The 27014-nt window shown below is 48.1% G+C and overlaps 10 protein-coding genes across 10 annotated transcripts; 6 read left to right on the top strand and 4 right to left on the bottom strand.

Annotated features, from left to right (window-relative positions):
- Positions 1-256: 256 nt before the first annotated feature.
- RhiXN_01977 (uncharacterized protein) lies at positions 257-1551 on the bottom strand (the record flags this gene model as incomplete). The annotated part of the gene is made up of 7 exons (XM_043321796.1): positions 257-298; positions 350-439; positions 495-676; positions 727-919; positions 972-1064; positions 1117-1174; positions 1226-1551. The coding sequence occupies 7 exons, from the start codon at positions 1549-1551 to the stop codon at positions 257-259; spliced, it is 984 nt and encodes a 327-aa protein (XP_043187619.1).
- Positions 1552-1666: 115 nt separating this feature from the next.
- Positions 1667-2314, bottom strand: RhiXN_01976 (glycoside hydrolase family 28 protein; the record flags this gene model as incomplete). Its single annotated transcript, XM_043321795.1, has 3 exons — positions 1667-1778; positions 1835-1973; positions 2023-2314. 3 exons carry the CDS (start codon positions 2312-2314, stop codon positions 1667-1669), a joined length of 543 nt encoding a protein of 180 aa, XP_043187618.1.
- Positions 2315-2658: 344 nt separating this feature from the next.
- Positions 2659-3892, top strand: RhiXN_01975 (uncharacterized protein; the record flags this gene model as incomplete). The annotated part of the gene is made up of 7 exons (XM_043321794.1): positions 2659-2812; positions 2868-2932; positions 2986-3057; positions 3111-3223; positions 3279-3407; positions 3463-3617; positions 3669-3892. The coding sequence occupies 7 exons, from the start codon at positions 2659-2661 to the stop codon at positions 3890-3892; spliced, it is 912 nt and encodes a 303-aa protein (XP_043187617.1).
- Positions 3893-4350: 458 nt separating this feature from the next.
- Positions 4351-6200, top strand: RhiXN_01974 (CK1/CK1/CK1-G protein kinase; the record flags this gene model as incomplete). Its single annotated transcript, XM_043321793.1, has 9 exons — positions 4351-4450; positions 4520-4560; positions 4628-4697; positions 4759-4907; positions 4963-5197; positions 5262-5432; positions 5484-5503; positions 5552-5701; positions 5754-6200. The coding sequence occupies 9 exons, from the start codon at positions 4351-4353 to the stop codon at positions 6198-6200; spliced, it is 1383 nt and encodes a 460-aa protein (XP_043187616.1).
- Positions 6201-6932: 732 nt separating this feature from the next.
- On the top strand, positions 6933-7888 carry RhiXN_01973 (signal recognition particle receptor subunit beta; the record flags this gene model as incomplete). The annotated part of the gene is made up of 3 exons (XM_043321792.1): positions 6933-7065; positions 7121-7431; positions 7490-7888. 3 exons carry the CDS (start codon positions 6933-6935, stop codon positions 7886-7888), a joined length of 843 nt encoding a protein of 280 aa, XP_043187615.1.
- A 466-nt stretch (positions 7889-8354) lies between these two features.
- RhiXN_01972 (Serine/threonine-protein kinase) lies at positions 8355-11364 on the bottom strand (the record flags this gene model as incomplete). Its single annotated transcript, XM_043321791.1, has 10 exons — positions 8355-8546; positions 8604-8924; positions 8974-9096; positions 9159-9206; positions 9258-9268; positions 9324-9394; positions 9447-10053; positions 10100-10646; positions 10721-11187; positions 11310-11364. The coding sequence occupies 10 exons, from the start codon at positions 11362-11364 to the stop codon at positions 8355-8357; spliced, it is 2442 nt and encodes an 813-aa protein (XP_043187614.1).
- Positions 11365-11833: 469 nt separating this feature from the next.
- On the top strand, positions 11834-13741 carry RhiXN_01971 (major facilitator superfamily transporter; the record flags this gene model as incomplete). Its single annotated transcript, XM_043321790.1, has 5 exons — positions 11834-12036; positions 12082-12424; positions 12482-12543; positions 12596-12693; positions 12744-13741. The coding sequence occupies 5 exons, from the start codon at positions 11834-11836 to the stop codon at positions 13739-13741; spliced, it is 1704 nt and encodes a 567-aa protein (XP_043187613.1).
- Positions 13742-15804: 2063 nt separating this feature from the next.
- Positions 15805-18117, top strand: RhiXN_01970 (major facilitator superfamily transporter; the record flags this gene model as incomplete). The annotated part of the gene is made up of 8 exons (XM_043321789.1): positions 15805-16025; positions 16095-16464; positions 16529-16590; positions 16637-16734; positions 16792-16855; positions 16910-16930; positions 16986-17358; positions 17416-18117. The coding sequence occupies 8 exons, from the start codon at positions 15805-15807 to the stop codon at positions 18115-18117; spliced, it is 1911 nt and encodes a 636-aa protein (XP_043187612.1).
- A 143-nt stretch (positions 18118-18260) lies between these two features.
- RhiXN_01969 (uncharacterized protein) lies at positions 18261-19911 on the bottom strand (the record flags this gene model as incomplete). The annotated part of the gene is made up of 8 exons (XM_043321788.1): positions 18261-18651; positions 18705-18878; positions 18932-19090; positions 19142-19218; positions 19270-19389; positions 19444-19626; positions 19678-19719; positions 19771-19911. The coding sequence occupies 8 exons, from the start codon at positions 19909-19911 to the stop codon at positions 18261-18263; spliced, it is 1287 nt and encodes a 428-aa protein (XP_043187611.1).
- A 1556-nt stretch (positions 19912-21467) lies between these two features.
- Positions 21468-26856, top strand: RhiXN_01968 (3-O-alpha-D-mannopyranosyl-alpha-D-mannopyranose xylosylphosphotransferase; the record flags this gene model as incomplete). Its single annotated transcript, XM_043321787.1, has 16 exons — positions 21468-21523; positions 21601-21781; positions 21838-22008; positions 22065-22406; positions 22459-22534; positions 24386-24859; positions 24943-25189; positions 25246-25303; positions 25359-25413; positions 25464-25474; positions 25528-25576; positions 25635-25802; positions 25859-26065; positions 26123-26305; positions 26359-26598; positions 26654-26856. The coding sequence occupies 16 exons, from the start codon at positions 21468-21470 to the stop codon at positions 26854-26856; spliced, it is 2721 nt and encodes a 906-aa protein (XP_043187610.1).
- Between the last annotated feature and the right edge of the window lie 158 nt (positions 26857-27014).

Raw genomic sequence — 27014 nt, 5'->3', positions numbered from 1 at the left:
GTCGTCAGAGGTGGATGATGGAGCTCAACCCTAGACCGATTTTAACTGATGTGATCACGTGCCATGACATCGATGCGATGGCACAAAAATTACACATCATCCCCCAAAACAGCCGAATGATAGCTTTTGATAAAGATATGTGAATCACAAGCACATTTATTGTCCATACTAGCAGAGCATTCATAGTCCACGGTAACGAGCGAGTAAAGTAGATAAACGGTGCAAGCACAAAAAAGGTCTATACAGAGAAATCAAACTACGATCCATTCAACAATCCGCTTAGATCAATGCCGAGTCCCTAAGAGCCATGTTAGTCATACGCGATAAACCAGCAACCGTACTAGCTCACAGATATATCGCTGGCTTTCAGAGGACAAGCGAACGATGCGGAGCCGCTGAAACTAGGAGAAATTGTAACGCCAGCGATCTTTAGTTTCAGCTGAGGGGTTGTGAGTAACTCGGATAAGAACCCCGATCCTTGAAAGGGGACTTACAGTCAGTTTGTAATCGACCGGAATATCTGACTTGGAATTTCCGATAAAACCACACTTGACAGCAATGTCTTGGATGATCTTTCGGTTGGGATCTATGGCCTCGGTGTAATTAATGGAGAACGGGAACAAGAAGGTAGTATCCGAGTGAGAAGGGAAGTTAATGTTTTCTAAAAGACCTCCGCCTGAACAACTTGTGAGAACAATGCACCCAAATCTGTGGTTTAATGCCTACCAATTTGTTCAGTTACACCTGGGTAGAACGCCTTGGCCTGAATAGCGGAGAAGTCGGCAGCGAAGAAATTTGGATTTACAACCCCAATAGCAAGGTTAAGATTAATCAGAATCCCAGATGTCTGCGCCTCGACCGTGCTTCCATTCGTGGGCGTCCGGATTCCGTTGAACGAAATATCGGGAGGACGGACCCACTGGGCAAAGGTCGTCAAGTGATTTACGAATTTGAGGTGAAACATAACTTACCAACCCTAAAGTGAGGACAATGCTCACAATCAGGAACACAGTTGTCATCACCGTGCAGCAGCAAAAGCGTCCAAAGCATCGCGCCCGGGACCCCTGTACAAGCCGTCGTCAGTCACATGGGTGAGACAACTCAAACCAATCTCACCTTTGTCCACATCTTTCTGTGTTCATCGTGACGCCATAAGCGGATGTCGCCAGTGGACCTGGCAGAGGGCATTAGCACAACGCAAAGCTGGGAATAGGCAATGACTTACTTGGGAGGGATGAACGAGTTGGCGCTGAAACGGGCGCCTTCTGGATTCCTGGTCCCTGGAGGGCGAGGAACCCGCTCAGGTTTTTCGGCCTCATCAGGCCCGAAATTGGCCTGCGATGGGAAAGTGCTCATACCAGGCCGAGTGTTGTCAAAGTCGTCGTGGTAGGGCTGCTGCACAGGTTGGTTGTACCCAATGTTGTTGTGGTCGGAATAAGGATTAAATTCCTGATGTCCCCCGCCTTGTTGGTTGCGGTAGTCGTATCCAACGCTACCAGCAGGTTGGTGTCCCTGTTGGAAGGTGTCGTGGTATTGTTGCTGGTAAGCCATCGTGGATGAGAGTCGCCTCTGATCACTCCGCAGCGCTTTGCAGCTGTCACAATATTTGTAATGCAGTGACACTGCCATGACATCCGAATACAGTAATAATTGAGACATTTTCCATCTAGGCAAAACCCATTTCTTCGTCCATTATAGCACTGAATTTGCTACCATCAAACTGAGGAAACTCTTTCAACACGGATTCATCGTAAGCTGCTATAGCTTTGGGGAGCGTCCTGAGGAAAAGTTATGAGGCCAACCAAATGGTTATGTTGTAAGTGATTGAACCAACCTAGGAGTCGCTGAGAACAAGTGACCGAGCTCGCTGAGAGCGTCCGCAAGCTCTACCTGATGGTTGTCTAGTAATGTCTCGTTGGGCACCACTATCAGCGGTTTTGGAAGCCTTAGCACTTCAAGGATCGTTCCCGAGCCTGTATCAGACTTGAGTACACCGATAGATTTGCTCGAATCAAAACGTACCTGCATGGCTTATTACCAGATCTGCTTCCCGAAAGTATTTGCTCAGCTCTGGGTTGAACCTCCAGACTGAAACCTCGATGTTCGTTGTTTCGTCGTTCCAGCGCCATTGATGATCTCCTATCGTTGAACCCCGAACATATTCCTTCACGTCGCTATTCCCACATTGGAGGACCATCTTTCGAAATTGACGAGCATGAAGTGCTTCCAGAACAGTTGTCGATAAGACACTATGCGCAAGGTCATCGAATTTCGTCGAACCAACGGTCACAAACACGCATTTAGCCGTTGACATTAGTAACTTGTGATGGTTGAGTCGCTTAGATCACCTCGAATGTGCAGTCAAGTTTCCATTCGACTCCAACTACGCTAGATGTTATACTCCTATGCCAGGTCTGGTGTTGTGGTTGTCTTGTCACTACACTATCCACGTGATTCAACCGTAAGCCTCGTCTCAACCACGTTGACCGTTTGCTCCAACCAGCACGAATCCGTCCCAGGTTTCACAGTCCCTCTTTATTCAGTATTTTATATGTAAACAGCATCCGAACACCTTAAACCAAATAGCTTAACTATTCGCCGTGTATTCTCGAATCGCATCAAACCGCATACATTCCCTCTCTCCCAGATCCACCAATCATGCAAACCTCATCCAGCGACAACTCGATATGGGAGTACGTACACTGCTCGGTTTGTATGGTACTTTTCCTCCCTCCAAACCACCCCGACCCCGTTCCGGATATCCCCTTCTGGCTCACGGAGTGCGGCCATGTCGTCTGCAACAACCACTTGAGTAAGCTTCGTTTAGCTGTTTCCGCGTTTATAAGGCTAGAGTAGTTGTTTCAAAGTGGCGGACCAAAGCTGTGCGTCGTGCGGGGCCAAGAATCCAAGCATTGTGCCGCTGCAACGCAATGTATGAGTGTCTCAACTTCTTGAGCGTTTGCCGTTGACAGTCTGGTATTGTAGATGTCCCCGCCAGTTTCGGAATGGTTTCGTCCGTTGAGTGATGCACACGAGAGCTTAGTCATGGCCTCTCGGGTGAGTGCATGATATAGCACCGTAGTTGAAAATGATACCTGACTTGACTGGAGATCCAACACAACATGTTCGTCGCACTTATTCGACACTACCGGCAGCGATATGATGCTGCCAAGATTATGATCAGGCAACTACAGACAGAGTTAGAGTCGCTTCGGAGCCAGCTGTCAGTACAATTTGATTCTTCTGTAATTGTGGGTAGTAACTTGATTCACGATTAGTAATTCTCAAAGATATCTGGCGGCCTCTCCCCGCCTCGGTATTCTAGAGCAGAGGGATCTTTATGATAATTTATATTCTTCGAGTTCAGGAAGTGCTTCGAAACGTAGGAGAATTGACGTGGAGGGAGCGTAAGTACCCAGATTAAGCGCATACACTCACATTGATATGCATTCATAAAATCAGTGTATCTTCTCCCCATTCTAGTTCCACCCCAAACCGCCCAACACGGGCATTTAATGATAACAGTAACATCACAGCAGGCTATGAAAGCGGTGGTTTAACTCAAACAATAGAGCATCAGAGCCATTCGCTAAATCATCGACTCAATCCGACAAGCAGTCGGTCAGAGACAAGAACTCTCGAGTAAGCTGATGCTACTGAGTTCATAGTATCGATAGTAACCCCACGAAAGCGCAAAGAAATATGCGTTTATACCGCCTTCCACACCAGTGAGGGGGCAACCAACTGGAAACGCCGGCGGACAATGCATACCCCAGACACCTGGCGCACAGCCAATGTCTCGTCCGCAGAGTACAGCAGTGATGCCCCCACCAACGTTGGATCCACAAAGGATGACTACGCGAGCCGCATCCGCCAGTCTCTCGAGGGGTAACATACAGGGTAGCACAAATGTGGGTCCATCAAGTAAGTAAATAGACACATTTCACACAGTGCCGTTCATTTTTTGATTCCCATGCTCACTTGCATCTATGACATCAGTGAACACACATGTCGGAAGATTTGGTGGTCAACCACATGCTGTACAGCGTCGGAGTGAACTGGAGCTTGTGGGCAAAGAAGGAGGCGGTACTCCAAGGACTTTTGGTGTGAGAGATGGACGACGGTTTATACCCGGAATGCCTGTAGGCTCAAAATCGCGGTTTGCCGCGGGGTAATTGCGAAAATAGAAGCAGCCGCTTACCCAATTGGGATAACTTCACGTGACCATGCTTCTGAGTTCTGAGTTGGGACGGCTGAGACTCTGCGAGCGATTTTGTTTCTCCCGCATCGGCCGGGGCCTGGATTTGACGGTATATGAATACGACGCACGTAATTGCGAGTAGCAGACCAATGTCGACATCTAACTCGCTCCAGGGGACCAACATCGTTGGCGTCCACTATCGTGTTGGCAAGAAGATCGGCGAGGGCAGCTTTGGCGTCATCTTCGAGGGTGAGTAGTGAGCGCTTGTCTTCGCATATTGTGCTATATGCTCAATCAACTTGCAAAATTTGCTCGCAGGCACAGACCTACTTAATTCTCAGGCGGTGGCTATCAAATTCGTAAGTGTACCAGTCTCTGCTAGACACTAACCCAGAGCGCTCACGAGCTTGCTATTCCCACCGACAGGAACCGCGCAAATCAGATGCTCCTCAACTGCGTGATGAGTATCGTTCGTATCGGATTCTGGCCGGTTGCCGTGCGTGCATACTCATCGTGCTTCCATTGTTATCGCCAGCTCATTTGTATTCTGTCTTTAGCTGGTATTCCCCAAATATACCACTTTGGCCAGGAGGGGCTCCATAATATCCTCGTTATAGACCTTCTTGGACCTAGTTTAGAGGACTTATTCGATATGTGTGGTAGGAAATTCAGCGTCAAGACCGTATGCATGACGGCCAAGCAAATGGTGAGTTATCGGAATTTCAGCGATTGCGGATCCGTTTTAACATTGTTATTTCAAGCTCCATAGAGTGCAAACCATTCATGAAAAGAACCTTATTTATCGTGATATCAAGCCTGATAACTTCCTCATCGGACGACCCGGTACAAAGACTGCCTCGATGGTACATGTGGTCGATTTCGGCATGGCCAAACAATACAGGGACCCGAAGACCAAACAACACATTCCTTATCGTGAGCGAAAGAGTTTGAGTGGCACGGCACGCTACATGAGTATCAATACGCATTTGGGACGAGGTATGCCAATACCTTGCCTTGTTTTTTTAGTCGTGGAAGGGAATCTCATTTACTATCTGATTAGAGCAATCTCGACGGGACGATCTTGAATCATTAGGCCATGTGTTCATGTATTTTTTGCGTGGTGGTTTGCCGTGGCAAGGGTTAAAAGCTGCCACCAACAAGCAAAAGTACGAAAAGATTGGAGAGAAGAAGCAAACCACACCCATCAAGGAGTTGTGTGAAGGGTTTCCAGGTGCGTTTCGAAATAACTGTTGTATGACTGCATGCTCACTCTTCGTTATAGAGGAATTCAGTATTTATCTAGTGAGTCTGAGGGTATTTATGCGTGCCTTTATCTAACCGTACTTCCAGAACTATGTTAGACGATTAGGATTTGAGGAAAATCCTGACTATGACTTCTTGCGCGAGCTCTTTACCAAGGTACTCAAGAACGCAGGCGAAACCGAAGATGGGGTTTACGATTGGATGTTACTCAACGGCGGGAAGGGCCTGGAGGCGACTGTACGTTATAGGCGCCTTGCCATCCCTATCGATTTTGACATTGTTTGTACAGCAAGGCGGGAACTACCAGCAGCCTTCTGCCCCTCGACGTGACACTCAGCGAAGAGCTTCTCAGCAACAGCTCGGCTCGCCCGTCGCTCCCTCCCCCGCCATGGTGCGGCATGGCTCTAAACAAGCCAACCGTCTCACTCCGGGGACCCCTGGTGGTGGCCCAGCTTCCGCAGCTGCTCAGATCGGCGTGGCTGCTCCGACTCCTTCAAGACGCGCATCCGCATTGAACACCCCACAGCATCCATATGCTAGCACTGCCAACGCCATCCACACGGCATCGGGGGATTTCCGGGGGACCGACTCTGTCATTAATCCTAGCACTGCTGATGCTAACGGTCAAGCTGGAGTTATGACACCAGCTGCATTGGACAACATACATAACGGGTTCGACCAACACCAAGAAACCCCTAGAAAGAAGAGCTTCTTGGAAGTCATCTGTTGTCGGTGAAAAACTTGGGTCTTTCAGATGCTTGGTTTTATGATCATGATTCTATACGGCTCTTCTCTCTTTTTGGATCTGTCCTATCTTTCCTAACTCGAACTTTCATTGTTGTGAACAACTATGGCTTCCTCCTTTCCTCTTTACCAGATTCTGCTTTATTCACGACCTGTCACTGTTGATACCCTTGTATGACAGGCGTGATCACAGCTTGAATTCCAGGTTATTCTTGTACACTATTTGTGTGTACGTTTTTGCTGTGTTATATTCATGGCCTTGGCCCTGTCAGTTGGACCGAGCATATATGAGAAGTTTCACCTTCACCAGATGTTAACCTGCTCCCAACCCGTGCAAAATAAGTGTTTGACCACCAGCTCTATTACTTAGTTAGTCAGGTTTTGGATGAAGCGCATGCGTCTGCAATGTCCCATTTCTTTATTGATGCGAGTATGACAATTGAGCTGAAAGACGGTTGTATGCTATGTGTCGCAATGAAGTGTTTATTATTCACGATTAGCTATAGGCTGTACTATTCTCAAGGAATACCTCAACCTCGGTTATCCATTTTAACGGGAAAACATATTCTCATACACTATAGAGGCTTCTTGAAATAGATGATGACGTTCCAGTCGAATCCAGAAACTGAGATTGACTTGCGCCTAAAGCCATACCAGCGCTTAACCGTGTGTTGTCTCCACGTCTACTTTTCGATCACTTCCTAGGACACTAGTCACCACCACTATGGACTCGAGCAAACTTCCCGAACAGGTGCCTCCAACGGCAGATGCAATGCCCATCTCTGAACCGTTCGCTATCGGTTCGCGGACTACTCTGGTTGCAGTTTCCTTGGTCCTCGCAGTCTTGATCGCATTTAGTGAGTTCAGCTCCACTTGTTGAACACTTTAGCATTGACGTTGATACCTGTGTAGTACTCTCGTTCACTCAGCGCAGACCGTCTTCAAAACGTACCTCGGTGCTCATACTTGGACCTACAGATGCTGGCAAAACGGCTCTCTACAGCGCGCTCGCGTTCGGACAAGCACTCCCTACACATTCGTCAATCCAATCCAACTCGGCACTATACACCACGTCTCATGGCCGAACTCTGCGCTTGGTTGATATTCCGGGCCATCCCAGGTTGAGGGACCAATTTACAGACCACTTGGAGGACACGGCCGCTGTAGTTTTCGTTGTCGATTCAGCGAGTGTTGCAAGAAACGGAACAGCCGTTGCAGAGTCAGTTCAAGTCATCTCTCGTTGGCTGGCGTGACGTTACTGATTCATTTGTGTCAACACAGACACTTGCACTCCGTGCTACGCGCCCTCTCGTCACTACCTGCAAGTCAACAAGTCCCCCCATTGCTCATTCATGCACACAAATCCGACCTGGTGCAGAAGCAACAAGCGATCCAACGTGTTACCGCTGTTCTCGACGCGAACTCGAAAAGAGACGCTCGGCACAGGCTGGAGGAGTTGGCGTTGAAGGATTGGGCGAAACCGAGGGTGGTGAGGGAGAGAGCGGACTCGAGTGCACTGGCGGAATCTTCCGGTTCGCGCAGTGGGAGGCTGGCGATATTACTTTTGGCGAAGGCTGGGTCAAAGTTGCTCGCGAGGACCTTGAAAAATCCGATAATGAAAAAGAAAGTGCGACAGAGGATGGGTTGGACTCGCTCCGTGAATGGCTCGAGTCTTTGTAGACGTATACCAATTTTTGTCTGTACAGTATCTTAATTGGATTTAATTCCCACTTGACACATTACGGGGCCCAGCGGCCAAAAATGCAGTTAAGATTGCTGTTTATGAACTACGATACACATGGTTGAGATGAGTGAACAAAAACGTCAAAGTAGAAGAGAAAACGAGGCACAGGAAATAACGAGAAATTAGGTGATCCGCCGAGTCCTGTACTGGTGCACACCCGGATGAATATAAGCTAGCCAAAGACATTCCGCAGAACTCTGTTCTATACAGAGATGCAGCCATCTTCCTCCTTTATCATCAACACCAGCAGACCAAAAAAGAGTAATAGAACAAACTAGAGCACAAGGAAAAGAGTCAAACATCAGACGAGCAAAGAAGTCGAGAAAATATGGATCGTGAAAGCGGTGAGTCGGCATAAAGCAGTGATAAAAACAACAGCCTGGTCAAATAACGGGGTGTCGATTAATACATCTGTATCAGACGCTCGAGCTCTTCGACCACGCGCTTGATAGTCGGGCGGTCCTTCGCCTCTTGTGCCCACATTTTTTCCACGAGGTCAACGATTTCTGGACAATATTGCTTGCGCAGACCATTGATTGGAGGTCGTTGCTTTTTCGCACCTACAGCTTCGTAAATTGCATGTTCGTTCATTCCCTATGAAGCATCAAAGTAAACCACCCCGCCCTATGTCGAGATAAAGGAGCAACATACCTCCCAAGGGTATTTCTTGTTTGGCAGATGCCATTGCATCATCTCCCAAAACACGCAGCCACACGAGTACACGTCGACCTTGTAGTCATACTTTGGATGGGCATGCCACAACTCGGGAGCCTGCCAGTTCACAGTTCCGACAAGTGACCTGACCATGGATCGTGTGGATTGTTTAACCTTGGCAAGACCAAAATCGGCAATCTTGGCGGTGACCTTGTTGGTAATTAAAATATTGGAAGATTTGCAATCTCTGTGAATCACTGGTGGCTTGTGTTCGTGCAAGTACTTGATACCACGGGCGATATCAAGCATCAAGGAGAGCTAACAAGGAATAAGTCAACCGATGATATGCGGGCGTTTGCCAACTTACTACTTTGCGCAATGATGGAACAGGCACGTTGCGGATATAATCAAACAGATCTCCGTTGGCACAGAGTTCGCTGACCATCATAACAGGCGTGTCCCTTGGGTTCTCGGGTATACTAACACCGAGCTACAGCACCCTTACTGTGAGTACCCGCACGGCCAACAAGTAGATGAACTGAATAGACTCACGAATCGAACGACGTTGGGATGATCGAAGTCTTTTAGCAATTTGAGCTCCTGGACAATCCATTAACCCCATATCCGGAAAAGGGTACCATACGAACAAACCTTGATATCCACTGCCCAGCAACTCGAATCAGTATCGCTATACCTGTGCGCTGGAATGATACTCACTAGCACTTAATTGGCCTCTGAACTCGGCGATAGCAACCTTGACGCGGCCACGCAGCCGGCCGATATAAACGCTGCAGGCTGATCAGCCACCTACTTAAACTATGGGCAATCTAGCATACGCACTCTTTAAACCCTCCACTTCCAATCTTTTCCAGCTTGACCAACTTGTCGGATGGGATTTCCTTGTCTTCCAAGCCCAGCTCTTCAAGATCGATCTCTAATTCATCCTTGGTCATCCCGCTTCCGACGCCCAGCGGCATTCCGGGCGGGTTGCCGACATTGATTCCGTTGTTGCTTCCCTGACGAGGGGCACGAGGCGTATCAGGCTGATCTGCGACATACACCCTCGAAGAGCGCTCCAGAACCGGAGTCGACCTCCGCTTGTTGGGCTTCTTGGTTGACGGTACGCGCGATTTGCCCTTGCTTCCCTTGCGCGACGATCCAGCGACAGAAACAATGACGGTTTCTTCTGATAGTTCCGAACTGGCGTCAGACATGGGCAATGTGCTCACGGGCGAGATGGGTTCGTCCAACTCGGTGAGTTCAGACATAGTCGAACTGGGCGCATCTGTGAATTCGGACTTGTCGCGCCATCCGAGCAGAGCCTGGACGAGTTGAGGTTTGGTGCCATTCGCAGAGATAGAGCGCGATAAGCAGAGGCGGAGAAGAGCGTCACGCTTAAGGCGGAGGAGGGATTTATCGGTTGCTTGGGAGAGGTCTATATCCAAGTCTGGCTGGAGTTAGCCTTGGTCTAAAACGGATACAGTGAAACATACCATCGTCTTCGAGTTGGGTGGACTGGGTGGCCATTTCCTCGTCCGCCTCTTCCTCATCGTCATCATCGGCTCCATCCTCATCACCCTCTGCATCCAAGACCTGGATATCACTACCCACTTCTTCATCGTCATCGCTCTCTTCATCTCGGCGAGTTGGCCGCATGGTAACATCATTCTCGTCATCGTCATCGTCCTCTTCTTCCGAGTCGAGCTCGGTCAAATCACTCGACTCGGCCTCATCTGGTTGTCTGATAACATCCATCTCCGATTCCTGCCTGACAACTTTGCCATTTCGTAAGACACGTACAGTCTCGTCTTCGGGTTCGAGCACCACGGTGTCATCGGCGATCTGAGCCATGTGTGATATGTCGGCGACGTCAGGGCTCAGTGCTTCGGCTTCGCTATCCGCGCTTGTGATTCCTGCTTCATCGTCACCGTCATCGCTAGGGGGTGTACGTAGCTGCTGGTGATGCTGATGCTTTGCACGAGGTCGGCGCCGGCGTCCAGCCGGGGCCGGAGAATTAGGGACGATTTCGCTACGAGAAGTCTGGGAGCGGAGTCTGCGGGGGCTGTGGAGTGGACGGGGGACAGGCTCGGGGCTATCGGGTTCTGTCAAATCACTGCTACTCGCAAACGCGGGGTGGGTAGTGTCGATCTGAGCAGAGCGAGTGCGAGTGACGCGCTGGGCGCTTGTGGCTTCATGGGCAATGTTGGCGATGGTCGGCGCTTGCCAAGTTTCATGCGTTTTGAGGAAGGCGCTTCGTCGCCGTCTGCTTCGTCTCCGCCGTCGCATGAGAGTGATGCAGGGACAGGAGCAGGATGCGATACGGTTTGGCGACGAGGGCGAGCGGGGAGATCTTTTATTTCGCGGGATGCACGTGTTTGCGGAGGAGAGCGGGATGGTGTGGGCAATGACGACGAGGCAGCACGCGCACCCAGCAGCGCGTCAATGAGCTCCGGCTTTGTCAGCTCTGTCGACGGGTCCGGAGTACACGAGGGCCCCGATGCCAGCGTATAAAGCCGCACCAAAGCATCTTTGCGCAACCGCCGCAACTGCCATGCAGCCGCTCGGTGGATCAGATGTTCGTCTGGGAATAAGTCATTAGCAAATAAATAAAATAAAATAAACACATTTAATGGAATTCTGATAATTCCCGAAAAAAAATCCCGACCATCCAACATGTCCGTAAACGCAGGAAATCGTGCTCACCTGACTGAGAGTACTCGTCGCCATCGTGGACCGATGCTCCCGAGTCGAGGTCCATATTGTCGGTCTCGTCGCCGGGACCGTCGACAAGAGATTTACGGCGCTTGAGACTTGTGCGAGTAGTGGGGCTGTGTTCTCGTCGAGAGTGCGGCGTTTGCGTTTGCGTGCGCTATTGCAGGATTCCGAGTCGATGCGACGGGGACGGTCGACGGGAGGCATGTTCGATATGTTGGTCGGGCGAAATACTCGTTCCGCCGGCGGGGTCTGAGGCGGGCTCACTTGGCTCTTTGCACGTGCCCGGGCCATCCACTAGTCGTAATTAACGCTCGTCGACTCCTCGTCGTTGTGCTGTGGCCCCGCCCCTTCCGCGGTCCAGCGCCCATTTCCGCGCTCACATAAGCGTCATTAGCGCCGCTGACAAACTCACCTGTAAACCTAATTTCAACCTGGGCCCTGATGATGCATGTGGTCTCATCCCGGTCGATGCATAAACAGACGAGTTTCCTAATTTCTCCCCATTGACTACCATGCGACACATGCGCAACAACACTCCAGGCTTGGATGGTGTGGAAGAGGTCCCATTTGTTGGCGACTTGCCTACATTCGATACCCGCGCTAATACCGATGTCTTTCATATCGCTGAACATCCCCCTCTGCGATCTCGCTCACCGTCCCCAGCTCCTTCTATGACCCCTCGTCGGCCCTGGTACAAAAGGCCCAGTCCTATATGGTCAGTTTAGTGCTGCCTATGTGTCTTGTGCTCACCGAATACCAGGCTGCTGCCGTTGACCATTACGGGCGCAGTACTTATGGCCGCAACTATTGCGCCGCGCCAGGAGCTCTATATCAAACTCGCTTGCAACGAACTACGCCCGGAATATATCCTGCTCCCTCCCCCAGCAACAGTTTCATTTAGCAATGACATCCCGAGCGACCCGCAGACACCGATCTATGTTCCGCCGCCGGCACCTCCAAACCGGCCCGCAATCCTGATCCCGGGACCTAACAAGATGTGCACGAGCGACCCAAATGTTATGGCCGCGACCGCCAAGCTCTCAACGGCACTTACTACGAGCATGGGCATACTCAGCTGCCTCACAACTGGCTCGTGGGCTCAGGTCAGTACTTTACCGATCCCCGAGCTGAATTTCGATCTTCATCAATAATGCGTATAGCTCTCGGACCGTATTGGTCGTACACGCGTCTTAGCAATTGCCGCGATCGGCGTCCTATTTACGTGCGTCATACAACACGACTTGGCACTCACATTACTCATACCGCTTCGTCAGTGACGCTGTCCTGATTCTTGTGGCCTTCTATGCCGATATCTTGCCTGGAGGATATCGCTTCCTTATAGTGGGTAATATCATCGATGGGGCCCTCGGAGGTGCGCATATACCCATGTACTATCGCTCCAGCTGACCTGAAACGCAACAGGATGGACAACTTCCATGGCCATATCTCATGCCTATGTCTCCGACATCGTCCAACCTGCCGCGCGCTCTCGTTTATTCTCTTTTTTTACCGGGGCGTTATTTGCTGGTATGGCTGTCGGACCAACTCTCGGTGCTCTCATAACGCAACACACCAACGACCTCCTCACCGTTTTCTACGTTGCTACTGCCCTTCACGTAACATATGCCATCTTAGCCTTAATCGTCATCCCCGAATCACTTGATCTTAAAGATCGCGCCGCAGCCATGGAACGTTACAAGGCCAACCAAGACCCCAACGCTACCTGGTTCAGTCATGTCAAGCACGCGGTCTCTACGTTCGCCCGCCCTCTTGTTGTTTTCATCCCTCAAAAACGGGCGCGTGGTAAAGGCCGGGACTGGAGTTTGACTTGGATCGGTATCGCCTTTGCGAGCGCAATGCTCAACATGGGCTCCTACACATTCAAGTTCCAGTATGCAATTACCCAATTTGGTTGGGGCACCACGGAGTTAGGTTACTGGATGTCAATTGTGGGCGTATCGCGCGCCGCGCACCTATTGCTTATTCTACCCCTGATCCTTAGGGGCTTACAAATGGTTTATCGCGGAAGGAGGCACACATACATCGACTTGTTCGTCGCAAGATTGTCTCTTGGGATAGAACTCGTTGGGTATATTGTCATGGGTATGATCACAGACACCACCCTGTTTGCAATCACCACTTGCTGGATGTCATTCGGTGGTGGTTTCGCCCCATCTGTGCAGAGTATCGCGCTCGCTCTGTCCCAGGACCAAACTGCAGAGAAGCCCATCGAATCTGATTCTCCGGCCTCCGATTCAGAATTAGCCTCGAAGCCTACAGGACCTTCCCCATCCGAGTCTGGCACACTCTTTGGTGCGCTGTCCGTGCTTCAATCGTTTCTAGCCAAATTGTGGGCCCTTCTATTCGGGCTTGTGTTTGTCAGCACTATTAGCTCGCCCGCGCGCGATCTTTTGGGCTAGCGCATGTTGTATTTTTGTCAGTTTATTCTCCCTAGGGATGGTTAGGTTGAAGAAGGAGGAGGTCGTTAGAGCGGGAGAAGTGGACGAAGAGAGCCCTCTAATCTAATTATACATAGCGCAATACACGAGAAGCGCATTTTGACTCTTTTTATTCAAGGACCTATATTCATGTATGTACAGGCTACAGTGGTATGTTTCTTGTCCATGTAGAAGCATCAACTGTACAGTTGTTTGATATAATTTTCTAGTTGTATGCATGGCTATTGATACGTTATCCCCTTTACGTGTAAAATCATTTGTGTGTCATTCAGCCCTGAGGAGACACGTACGTGTTTTACCGTAGTCGCCGGCCGGATAGTAGGCTCAGTCAGCTGGCCTGTGGGTGGCCCTCGGGCTGACTGAGCCAATGGACATCATCAGCCAATATGACAAATCGATCTCTCGGACTGCCAAGAGCGCGGGGATACCAAATAGTACCCCCGAGCTCTGCGTTTGAATTTGTGTACAGATGTGGGGACAATCCATGGTATCGAGTATGACATGAGCTTGTAGCGATTAATTGGTATCCAGATTTATCGGCCTGTACATCCTATATATGTACAAGGAAATGGTGAAAGAGAGAGAGTAGGAAAAAAGAAACTGAATCGAAAGAAGAAGTATACAGGAACAAGGTCTACTTTGCTGGTGGTGGTGCCCGATCGACTATTGGGGTTCTCCGTCCCAGTCGCCTTTTGGTCCACCTTTCGGCAGCGCCGGCGCTGACCCCCCTGACTGTATAAAATCTTATAAACCTTATAAATTGCCCAATTCACAGACCCAAAAGGGTTATTTGGCCTGTTGCGAACACATTATATGCACATGTGAAATAGACAATTTTGGTATTTTTTCCTACCACACTTATGAACTATCTCCATAATCAAGGATCTTATTGAACATAAAGCACGTATAGTAAGTAACCAGAGCCTTCCAAGGTATGTGGTTCCGGAGCTATACGAATATATTGACTCAGGTTACATTTGCGCGCCAAACTTCAATTGCGAGAAAGATACGTGTATGAGCATTTAAGAATAGTAAAATTCAGTAACACACGAATAAACTGTAAGCAGAGTATACATATATATATGTCCATCAAGCACTAATATACTGCCACACATTATGAATAATTCCTACTGGAGCTTGAGCTCGGTTCAGCTTGATCATATACAAGTCCGGACTCGTCAGATTTAAGGATGCGCACTATCCACCAGTCGTTTTCCTACTGCCTTCAAAATTCTATGTACGCAAGAGGGATAGCTCCCCGGTTATGCTGGTAAGCTGGGAGGATCGATCTTCCCATCGCTTAGCTAGGTCTCGCTTTTAATTGATTTGATCGACCATATGTTGATCGGTGTTGTTACCAGCCAATCGCGAATACTCTTCCTCGGCGCGACAACTGTGTTCGCACTGGCACTTGGTACTTTCCCCCTCCAACTAAAACCCCACACCAGCTCTTGCCAAATAACCCCCACATATTACCAGGAGCGGGACTGGCGCTCACAAGAGGACCTTTCCCACCAATACAAAGCAAGAAATTGGGTGGCTATTTGGCCGCCTCATCTTACAAGCTCTGGGCGGCCGAGTGATCGGGCCAATTCTTGTCAGTACAATATTCAGACTAGCTATTGGTGTTCAGTCAAGAGCAATTTCTTGGCTTTCTGCTTTGGCTTCTGTGTTTTTCCTGATAGCTATAGCTTTAAGTGCTATACGCTTGAATGCCAGATCATAGCCGAAGATTCTGGACGCATCCTCTTACCGTCGCTAGCTTGAGCACCTTGTGACCTTAGCGTTTGTTTCATACTTAGATATTTTTAATGATATGATCCAATGTATCTATGGTGCTATCTTGAGTACTACATGGATGTTTTTCATCGTTCCTAATATGGGCGCGACGCGCGGGCGGTAACGGTGGCGATACATTGAGTTGCATGTGTCTTCGAATTTAGGCGTACATATACCCTGACCGTTGGTTTCCTGAGCTTCACCACAACCCAATCAAGGCCTATACTTGACCGAGACGGCCTATCATGCCGGACACGTCAGAAGCTAAAGTATTTTTCTCGTCGGAAGAACATGGTATTCCACTCTTGAACAATGTACCTAACCGGGCGTTTTCAATCGACAGCAACGCCAGCGCACAGTCTGACAGGACTATCCGTCCGCTACCAAGGACCTCAAGCCCACCAGCTTTGGAAGACCCACCCAAGCCAATTCTCAGCCATAAACGGTCTAAAGCATCTCCTTGGTGGTGAGTGATCGCAGTGTTAACGCCACTGAAACAGAAACTGATCGACCAACGTGTCAAATTGTCAACTAGGCTGATACCAATTGTCTCCGTCACTGCCCTGATATACGCTGGTACTATTGCCCCCCGGACTGAACTACTTGTAAAGCTAGCTTGCAATAACCTGCATCCAGGCTGGGACCTTGTTTCTAACCCAATAGATGCGCAAAAGAATGGGTCCCTTCCACAGTCAAACTCGCATCCTCCTAGAGGTTTCCCAGAACGACTATATTTCGTCGAGAGAGATTTGCCCATACATAAACGCTCGCAAATTACAACTCCTGGAACAAGCACCATGTGTTCAGATGATGAGGATGTTCAGAAAGAGGTGGCCAAACTCAATACTGCCATTTCGCTCGTCTCGGGTGTGTTGAGCGTGCTTACGACTGGGTGGTGGACACAAGTGAGTCGCCTATTGACCGTTCGCGAAATTGTTCACTCTTAATCAAGCTGTTACATTTATCCAGCTATCTGATAGGGTGGGCCGCATTCGGGTGCTTACCATTGGAGCTTTCTCTGGACTAATGGTGTTCGTGCTCCCAATGACATTCCGTGGCTTTTCTAATTCTTCGCAGAGATGCGATTTTTGTGGGAGTTGTTCTGAATTCAGATAAACTCCCTGGTGGCTATTGGTTGCTCGTTGTCAGCAATATGATAGATGGTGTGTTTGGTGGTATGTATCATCTTTTCGATTTTGTTGCCCGGAACTTACATTGAGAACTGAACGCAGGGTTCTCTACGGCCGTCGCGACATCAAACGCCTATATCAGCGACTGTGTTCCCTCTACTGAAAGGTAAACTTATTGTGGTACTGGCGATGTGCGAAGATTAACTGTTTGGTTTCTCAGATCCCGTTGGTTTTCATTATGGTTAGGAGCGACCTGTGGATCTCTACGTTCTATTTAACCAATCTACTGGGCATAGGTCAGGAATCATATTTGCTGGAATGTCACTTGGACCCGGATTCGGCTCGCTACTCATCAATTTTACTGGGAACGCCATGCTTATCTTCTATATTGCTCTCGCGTTCGACTTGATATACGGCTTATACGTCGGGTTCATCCTACCAGAATCCATGGACCCAGAACACATGAAGGCCGCTAGGGAGGCTAAAAGACGCTCTAAAGAGTCTTCAAAAGCTGTGTCACTGAAAGGCTTGGTGCTCAATCTGATTGGAGTCGTTGCACCTTTTACGATGTTCTTTCCTCGCATTATCCAGCGGTCCGGAGGACGCAAAAAGTACGAATGGAACGCCACCTTTATTGGTATAGCGTATTCTTTACACGCCGTTAATTCTGTAAGTTAAGCGGTAATGCACTAAGTGAATTTGACCCCACTAATTTGTGTCGTGTAGGGCTCATTTTCCTTTAAGTACCAATATGCCATCAAGGCGTTTGGTTGGAGCTCTACTCAGATGGGCAACTGGCTTAGCCTATTGGGGTTTACGCGAGCTCTTCATTTGACGGTGCTACTCCCATTGATTCTGAAAGCCATCCACTGGGTTCGTGAACGGAGGCCTCCTACTAAACCGGTATCAGAATCTGACAAGGCTCAATCTGTTGATCTTCTCGTGGCGCGTGCATCTGTAGGGGTAGATATTACTTCCTATAGTGCAAGTGCTCTTGTGACGACCTCCAGCGCCTTTCTAGGCACTACGACCATATTGTCCTTCGGCGGAGGGTACCCCCCTGCCATACAGAGCTTGGCTCTTGCGCTCACGCAAACGTCCAAAACCCAAGATGCGGCAACTGTTAACCTGACATCCGATGAGCCAAGGTTTGAAAGCACATCTATAGATACCAATGCTCCAGATGATACTGGCCGGTTGCTTGGTGCAATGTCAGTGGTGTACACACTTTGCAGCCAAATCTTTGGCCCTAGTCTATTCGGTGCATTGTTCGTCGCCACGGTGGGTTCCGCACCCAGAGCCATCTTCTGGCTATCTGCGACCTTAAACGGTTTGGCCTTATGCTCATTACTCATGGTTCGCCTCAAGTCTTCGAGTGATAAGGAGGACGATGTGGAGTATGTTCTGCTAAACAACATGGAAGATTAAATTATATATTCTAGCATGTCTTGGAACTTCATTTATTTCTGACTTTATACCTATCCTCTGCCTCTAACGCTTTGTTGCACTTCTCAAAGAAAGATTCTTGGAGCTTGTACTACCCTACAATGGTATTGATATGTTACAGAACACTATTGCTTCGCATATATGCATCCAAGTTGGTCCATTTCATCCCCGCTTTGCCCATAGGTACCAACTACACCAAATCCTGAAGGAGCCGCGATAGTGGCACAATCGCTTGTGGTGGTTCCAGCAGAAACCGTCCGCCCGGCGCTGGTCGTTATTAATGCATAGAAGTTTCGGGTTTGGCTACTGTACTGTCCCCAGCATAATTTCACCGAGGTAATGGTCTCACCAGACGATAGGCTTATGCTGTAGGCAGTTCCACCCGTACCTCCATGCGAGAGTGAGGTTCCCGAAGTAAACCTGATTGCAATGCCATCCAACCGACTGGCACCACGTAGCGTAACTGACGCAACTTTGGGAGAGCTAGGTAACGAAGGAAGATCGTTGAACCAAGTGCTGGGGACATAGATCAATGTTAGGTGGTGTCGCTCCAGTACTGGTGTACATACCCATGAGGACCACCATACAAATCGCTTTGACGCAAAGTTGAAGCAAGAGACCAAGCAAACTCAACGCGAATAGGATTGTGATCCGTCAGGGTCGCGAGGTCTGTGGAGAGGAATTTCGCTGTATCGTAGAAGAAACCATTGGATTTGAGGTTAATAACATTGGACCCCCGGAAACTGGAATGTATGCAGTTAGTACATATGTGCGGGCTATCAATAACGATACGTACAGGACTTTATCTACGACTTCACACTCGACATTAGCGGGAACACCGTTGGGACAAACCAGGGCATCTGAACCAGTTGCAGGAGCTACTCCGCCAATGGCCTGGACCCAAGCATCCGTCAGACCATTCTGGGTGGAAAGCAAGCGAATGTTATCTTCAGACCTAGAGTTGCTTTTAGAACTTGATAAAAATTTTGCAAAGTGAATCCCCCACCGAGTATAACGCGAGTTGGTGTCACCGAATATGATGACTGCATTCCCCACAGAATTGGTACTAACATAATCAGCCACCTGAGGAACAACAGTCAGTCCTAGGATTGATGTAAGTTTTGCTGACTATACTTGTTTAATGTTAGCTGTGCGGGCGGCCTCGTCCCCAACTTCGGTTCCGGCATCGGCGTGTAGATTGATAAAGTCAATGTAAACACCTTCATCTATTCTGAGGCGCATGAATGTAAATCCCTTTCTATTGATTAGTTACTAATCATTGTATCAATTAAGCATGCATACACTCACCTTGGGGGTTAGGCAATCACTTTCAGATGCATTACTACATGTATCCCATTTGATTCGACTAAAATCGATCCAATTGTAGCGGGATAACGTGTTGAGCCCTGATCCAAAGGGCACACCTCCTGAGGTTGCAGTTCGATAAGGGTGGGTGTCATACTGGTACAATGTAGCGTGATAGTTGAAGTCCTAGTGCGAATGGTTTCGAAAAGTTGAATAAACTTCTGAGAGGGCACTCACTTCTTGTACATGAATTACGCCGTAGTTATATTTGGCAAAATCCTACCAAGTGCTAGTAACTTAATGTCAGCAGGATAAATCCTGTCTACCTACCTGTCCTATGAGCATTGTGTTAGTTGTTTTGTCGCCAGATTCTCCATTTCCGTTGAGAATTTCGGGAAGTCCGGCGACATTCATCGACAGGACATTGAAGGTACCGGAGACTGCCGAAGCACGCGAACCTAGCTCAACCATAGCTACTGGTGCTGCAAAACAGAGCAATCTACTCTGGCTGAGTATAAAGATAGAGGTAAGAGTAATCAGCATGCTGAGGTCGGGAAAATGTTGGGGTGATTCAGCCAGTTCAACCGACCGCAAAGTTGTCAATTTGTAGGAGACTCCTAGAGGGGAGCTTTTTTAAAAAGAGAAAACTCAGTATCAATCCTTTTATGTTCATCATCACCTGTGATCCCTCAGAATAGCGCGTTATATAACGACATGGATATCTAATCAGTAATTGATGAAACGGCCTGTATGATTCCCTTGCACGTGTGCTGGCGTGTTGGGTTCTTTAGCAGTACACGAATCGCAAAACGTCGGCCAATACCCAAATACGGGAAAAACGGGAAAATTCTTGGCGATAACAGAGGTCATCTGCGCTTCTAAAGATCCTGCTCGCAACGAACGCTGGTTCACGTGCGCCTTTTTTCTAAAAATATACAAACGGAAGGCACACATGCGTACGACTACATCATGCCGATGCATGCATACGGTGAGACTACTGGTTGTAACGTGTTCCATAATAAGCCAAAGGATCCGTTCTACATGCGTATAGTGCTTTTAGGTCAGTTGGCCTAAACAACAGCATTTACGGAGAGTAAATCACTAGAAACCCATCGCTGCACGCACTGGACGCCCACTCATGTGCTTTTGTGATGATACGATGAAATCTGACCTATTGTCTTACGTTCTTTACTATCATCATTAGTACCATTCTTTACCAAAAGTCTGGCTTCATTAACTACACAGTGCCAAATCGTGTCGAGTGCATGTAAACTATAAATGTAAAAGTCGGTTCTCGAGGTATATGCATATACAGCATGTACATGCATATCAGTACCACAGCATATTTTGGTTCATACATATTCGATTACGACCTCAAAGTGCTCAGAAACTCCACCAGAGACCGAACGTATCTCTTCGTATCGCGAATGGTCTGTTACGAAAGCCTTGAGAGTCCTCTCTGACTCGTTGTAACGGTCTACCTTGGTGAGACTATTCGCGGAATATCTCCAGAGATCTAACGAACTATAATTGCGGAACATTCAAAATGCACCTTGGGTCTCTTGCGCCCGCACGGTGTATGGGTTCGGCTACCCGGAGACCTCCGGAAGCCTGAAAAAATAAGATAAGTTTTCTGGGAAAGTTCCGATTTGTTGGTACATCACTCAGCCCAACCTACCGAAGCTGCCTGGGGAAATAAGAAATCTTGGACGTAATGAACTTCCTATATATCTTTAGCGCTAAGCTTGTTTACCCTCGTTGAGTTTTTGCCGAAGCCAATATGAGAATTCAAGTGCCGTATATGTAAGACCCACCATTGGTGAGCTACTGTATATCACATAAAAATAAACATATGATTACGTGAGCTAACGCCCGCAACACGTGGAATTCGACAGTCAAAAGTACGGCAGCAATTGATCAAATGGATACAACTTGTGAGCTATCGACGGCGATACTCCTGACTAACATAACCAACTCAGTAAAATAAAGGCTTTTACTTTCTGTATTATTCTTAGTGCGCTTTCAGAATGTTTTCTCGAATGACTCATGAAGATAAACTTGCCTTTTTCGAGCTGCTCGATGAGTAAGTGATTGCGTTTGTAATTGTTGAATACGCAAAGCCCTGTTGGCACTGATTATTATTATATATCTGTCGTACAGATATTTTGAGTCACGTCCAAATTTATTTTCACGAGAATCCGCAGATCCAGGGCTCGCATCTCAACCAGCAGCAGTAGCAGCCAATGCTGTACATCGTACCATGGCGGCAAATCCTCAGGCGACAGCCGATTTGATATCGACAGGCTTGAAGAACATACCCAAGGGCAGTCAGTACGGTGCGGTGCGTATTCTCCAATACAAGAAAGCCCACTTTCTGTTACTGACAAAATCGCGTAGGCCAGTAATCCCGTTGTCGCAAATGCAGCTGGTCGATTCGCCGCCAGTGGTATTGCATCTTCCTATGGAGGAGCAAAGTCGCCTCCTGCGCCACCCAGGAGGAACGTTGGTACAACTGATGATCCCCCTACCCCAAGCCGAGCATCGCCGTCTGGCCTTGTTAGCTCAAAGGTCAGTCATGATATACCTAACTTTTCCGTCCCACTTGTCTGAAATTATTGCTGCAGCGTTTCGGAGATCTTGATACATCTTCGGTAGCAGCTGCTATTACATCTTCGTTCAAAGGGGGCAAACCAGCTCCAGCTCCAGCTCCAGCGTCGTCTAGGCTTCCGCCTGCCATGGATAACAACAGTGGAAGAAACTTCGCCCCACCCCCGGTCCGACGCGTACCAACTACGGCCTCTTCCGAAGGAGATACGGGGGCTGATCCAGGGAATAAATGGGGGAACTCAAATCGGGCACCAGTACGGCGAGTGCCAAGTCACAACACACTGCAAAGACAGTCCACTCCCGAACCAGAGTCCGTCCAAGGAGAAACAGCGGAAGCTTTGTACGATTACAACAGTAGCGTAAGTATTCTGTTAAAATTACAGAGTGTACAGGTTTTTATGCGATTATTAGGCTGCAGAGGACATTAATGTCCGTCAAGGTGACCGTTTCGTGATCGTAGAGAGGACATCAGATGACTGGTGGACGGGTGAAATCAATGGCCGACGTGGACTGGTGCCAGCAAGCTATGTACGAATTCTTTGATATAGATACTAAGTAACTACGATACCCGCCTATTTTGTTCATGCTCAATACTATCGATTTTATGCCCTAAGTTGCTACTATCAGAACATGCCGAAAGTATATTACAAAAAGTCTTCTCTCCCGATGAACTAGCTAATATTACTCCATCTATATGATAGGTCTCGTAATATGGCCTGTGAGCCTCACTTATCAGCATAGCACCCTGCTCTCTTGTATTATCAACACGTTGCTGGTAGGCTCGAAGCCCGCGTGCATATACAAACCAGCCAACTACTGAATTTTATCAAATACTTACACCAATAACACTCGCTCCCTTTGGTACCTGGGCTTGTTGGCTTGATGATATCTAAATATCGATTCCATATATCGGTTTTATAATATCGAACGGGAAGGAAGTAAGCTAGTAGTGCAGTGAAAACTTCAACCCGGATCGCCAAATTACTTTATTCGGTGGTGCTACTTTCCGAGGCTCTTCCTACATCAAACGACCATAGCTCTAAATATTGACCTAACAATTAAAGACACGGGTTAACCGACAAGAATCGGCGCTATGATGGCCTTAGGAACGCTACCCATAGTATATTCTGCTGCTACCGATTAGCACACCGGGGAAGAGTATATTACAAAAATATTCGAAAAGATACCAGCTATCTGAATAACGAAAGTTGACTAGATCGCGAAGAGTTAAAATTACATTCATACACGACTGAAGTCGAAGCCTAGCAATGCATTATGATGTCAGCTGAAAACACTCTGGATCCGAGGAATAAACATAGCCTGATTTAGCCATTTTGAGCTAGCTATCTGGGCTCAACCAACCGAGATATTGAAGAGATCACGTCATGATTATGATGCCAAAGCCGTAGTACTATGCCCGGATATATGATACTGGAGGCTTTCCCATGCCATTTGACAATCCCGACAAACTCACGTGGCGATTGGCTTCTATGATCGGTATCCTGATTCTAAATGGGCTGATGTTGATCGTGAACCGTTTCACCCATCGACTGAAATACACGCTTTGCCTGCATAGACACCCGGATATGGTCCAGTCGTATATTCAATTTCCATCATTTCAGGAGTTTATCGGGCCTAACATGAGCAGTTGCATTCCACCATTGGATCGATCCGCAGCCTGACAAACTGCAACCGGCTGCGCTTCAGCCGTTGTCAAAAAAGAATCACCCTTATCATATCTTAGAATAGAATGTTGTAGTAGACACTATTTTCCTGGTCAGGAGTCAACTGCTAGTTAGCACAGCAATATTCTCTTCAGCCTCAGAGCCACGTACCGACCTTCCCCGTTGGTCCCAATCAGTTGTGGATAGTTTATTAGTGATTCCAGATGATGAGGTCACTTCTTCCATACTTCCATGATACGCTTAATTCCCGTCAGCTTCCGAGCACAGACAGCCCGGATCAGTGTCGTAAATTCCGGTGCGCAGCAGGATTCCAGTAATGTCACACGACCTGGTTACGAATAGTCCTAAAGTGCCTCATATCGGCATTTGGAAACAATACGGCAAGTGACGTGCTTAGCAAGACTGTGGTTTATCGCCCACTTTTATATTTAGATGAGGGGCTCCCAAGGTGGGCGGATTGTCCCCTTCTAACCATGAGACTATTCGACTTCATTGCGATAGTCAACTCTCGTCTTCTTACTTTTATTCTGTTATTCAACGTTTCGTTCGTGTCCATCCTATTCATATCCTCTGACCTTCCCCAAGCATTAGACACGCTTTTGGAAGAACATTTTACACAATACAGATCCTCTGACGACTCGAATTCGACCTAGTTGCCGCCCCTAACACCGAGAGGCCGCTAAACTATGAACCTTCTCCTGACTGGCTGATCTCTGCTCTCAACGATGATGACCTTCCTTGCAAAAGCCTTCTTCCGCCTACCATTGGACAAAGAAATGGCTATTCTTATCCACCATCGAATAGCCAAAAAGCGCAATCCAAGTACATACCCTTTCAGCACCATCCAGACGGGGTTTCAAGGCCAAAACTTGATAGTGACCTCGATATCGCTGATATATGTATAGAGTCGGCGATCGCAGATGGAAACCTTTGCGTAGCCTACATGGCACCCGCCCCCAAACTGGATGTGGTATGGACGTTTGCCAATGGTTCGGGAGTCCTACATGAGAAGTGGCGAAAGTTAGGCAGGTTCAACAGCGCCTTCAACGCGCTGGTACGCTGGCACCTAGGGCTTTACGTGCGAGTAAACGTCAAGTTGCTGCGGGAACGGAGAAAAAGTTATTTCGGTACGTCTATTTTAGTCCTTGGTAGTCTCCCTTCATACGGGTCTCGAGCTCATGCCTTGCTCACACTCAGGGATCACGATGAGCTTCGACATTCAATGAGATCCGTCTTGCAACACTTTCGCCCATATACTTCCCAGTTCCATCTTCTAACAAGCGACTTTGCATTCCTTCTTGCAATCCAGATGATTATGCAGATTGGCGGCTAGGTCAAATACCACAGTGGCTGAATATGGATAATCCATATAAGTGGAAGGACGGAGATGTTGATTTGAGTGTTGTCCCCCATGCGAAGTTCTTCGGCGAGAATTACCGATATACCACTTTCAACAGGTGAGGATCTCCGCAGTATGAGGCGCATATAGCAGCTAACTGTCACACGACCTCAGCCTGGCCATTGAATCCCAATTTGGACATCTGAACGTGTCTGATGCCTTTATTTATCTGGTATATATTTAACTTCGGCCGGAGTTATCTCGTACCTAATAAGATGTCAATTTAGAACGACGACTTCTACTTCGCAGCAGACTTATCTCCTTGGGACTTCTATACGCAATGTAAGCACATGTTTCCCCGTCTTGCAAGTTTAACTTACACGATATCCTAGCATATGGTCTCGTGCTTCGAATGCATCCGATCTATTGGTTTCATCTCTGGTGGATGGCGCGCAGCCCTCCAGCGGTGAATGGCATAGTTTGGAATTCTCTAATCGCTTACTGAGTATGTGATCAGGCGACCTTCTACTTCTATCATTTACTGATATGATAGGGATTTTCAGGTGATCGTTTCGGGCTGCGAAAACGACCCTATGTGATCCATGAAGCCAAAGCACTCAAGCGGTCTCTCATAAACGAAATCTCTCTTATCTGGTCGGCTGAGCTAGCGGAGACATCTTCTCATCCGTTCCGTACCGACCCGCTGCTCGTGATGCTCATATGGGATTCATGTCCGCACATTTTATCGTCGAACGCTGGCGCGAGGGGCTACTTTGGAGTTGGATAGTTGCACGATTAGGTGGTAAAGAAGACGAGTGGAATGCGAGGACTTCGATGCAGGCATGGCGTGAATTAGGGGGTAATCATTCAACTCCAGATATGACACTTCTTGTCAGCACACCCTCAAGAGACAGTCTATCTGACGAGAGAATAGCTGAGGCCAAGGCCGCGTTATCTGGCGCCCATACAACACATAGCACCCAGTACTCTTTCAGTAAGCTGAAATACCAGAATTATTGCCAAATCTGTCCATACTAACATGTACCTTTAGCGAGCCAGGATGGATATCCATACACCTTTTTAGGCGATTATGGGATGAGACATTGGCCACGTTTCCCAACCCAATATATGCAATGTGCTATTGTGTTCTCAAAATGCTTCCCTCCCGATCTATTCAGTGCAAATGACGTATTTAAACATGCGGCTTTTAAAGAGCCTCAATGCGGCGACTGCAGTAAGCTACCGTAATCTGCCGATACAGTACAACTGAAGCTAACTCGTTCCCAGTCATCCAAGCCTTGGTGGCTGCCAGCGGTCGCCTTGGCCTTTCTGCGTTTCTTCCTCCAATAGCTCACGGAGCAGATCTAGAGGGTACCGAAAAGCTAAAGGACGGTGTTATTCCCCATCTTCCGTTGGCTTCCGACTACCGCACCGGGGACTTTTCTTTGAAAGCCGTAGTTGGCGATTCGACTAAAGACATTAGGTTCTGGACATCCAAGATGCTCCAACGTTATCGATTCGTCATTGGTGCGTCATTTCCGTGCGGGATCTACATAATAAACTCAATGTATGCACTACCTAGGTGACACCCCATCCGTATTTGCCATGGTCAAAAGCGCTTCCGACGCCAAAAAGGCATTCAACTCGATGAAAGCCGATCCGTCTATTGCTCTGCTTTGCTTGAATGATGACATACGTGGGAGTCAAGCTGAGGAGGCTGATAAAGTATTGCGACGCGAACAAGAAAAGCGCTGGCCACATGCAGCGGCTTGGGAGGTGCGATAGAATTTGTGTTTATTACATCATTCCACATTCCTTGGTATATTGGGTTCATCTTATGTCTGTACTATATCAATATTTATCCTTCACATCTACTATAGATGATCCATCTGTACTATTATTGCAATACACAATATATATAAATGACCGTGTTACAAATGTTT

Source organism: Rhizoctonia solani, chromosome 16, assembly GCF_016906535.1.
Source record: "Rhizoctonia solani chromosome 16, complete sequence".
NCBI lineage: Eukaryota > Fungi > Basidiomycota > Agaricomycetes > Cantharellales > Ceratobasidiaceae > Rhizoctonia > Rhizoctonia solani.
Note: the sequence above shows the minus strand (reverse complement) of the source record. Positions and strands in the feature narration are given on the sequence as shown.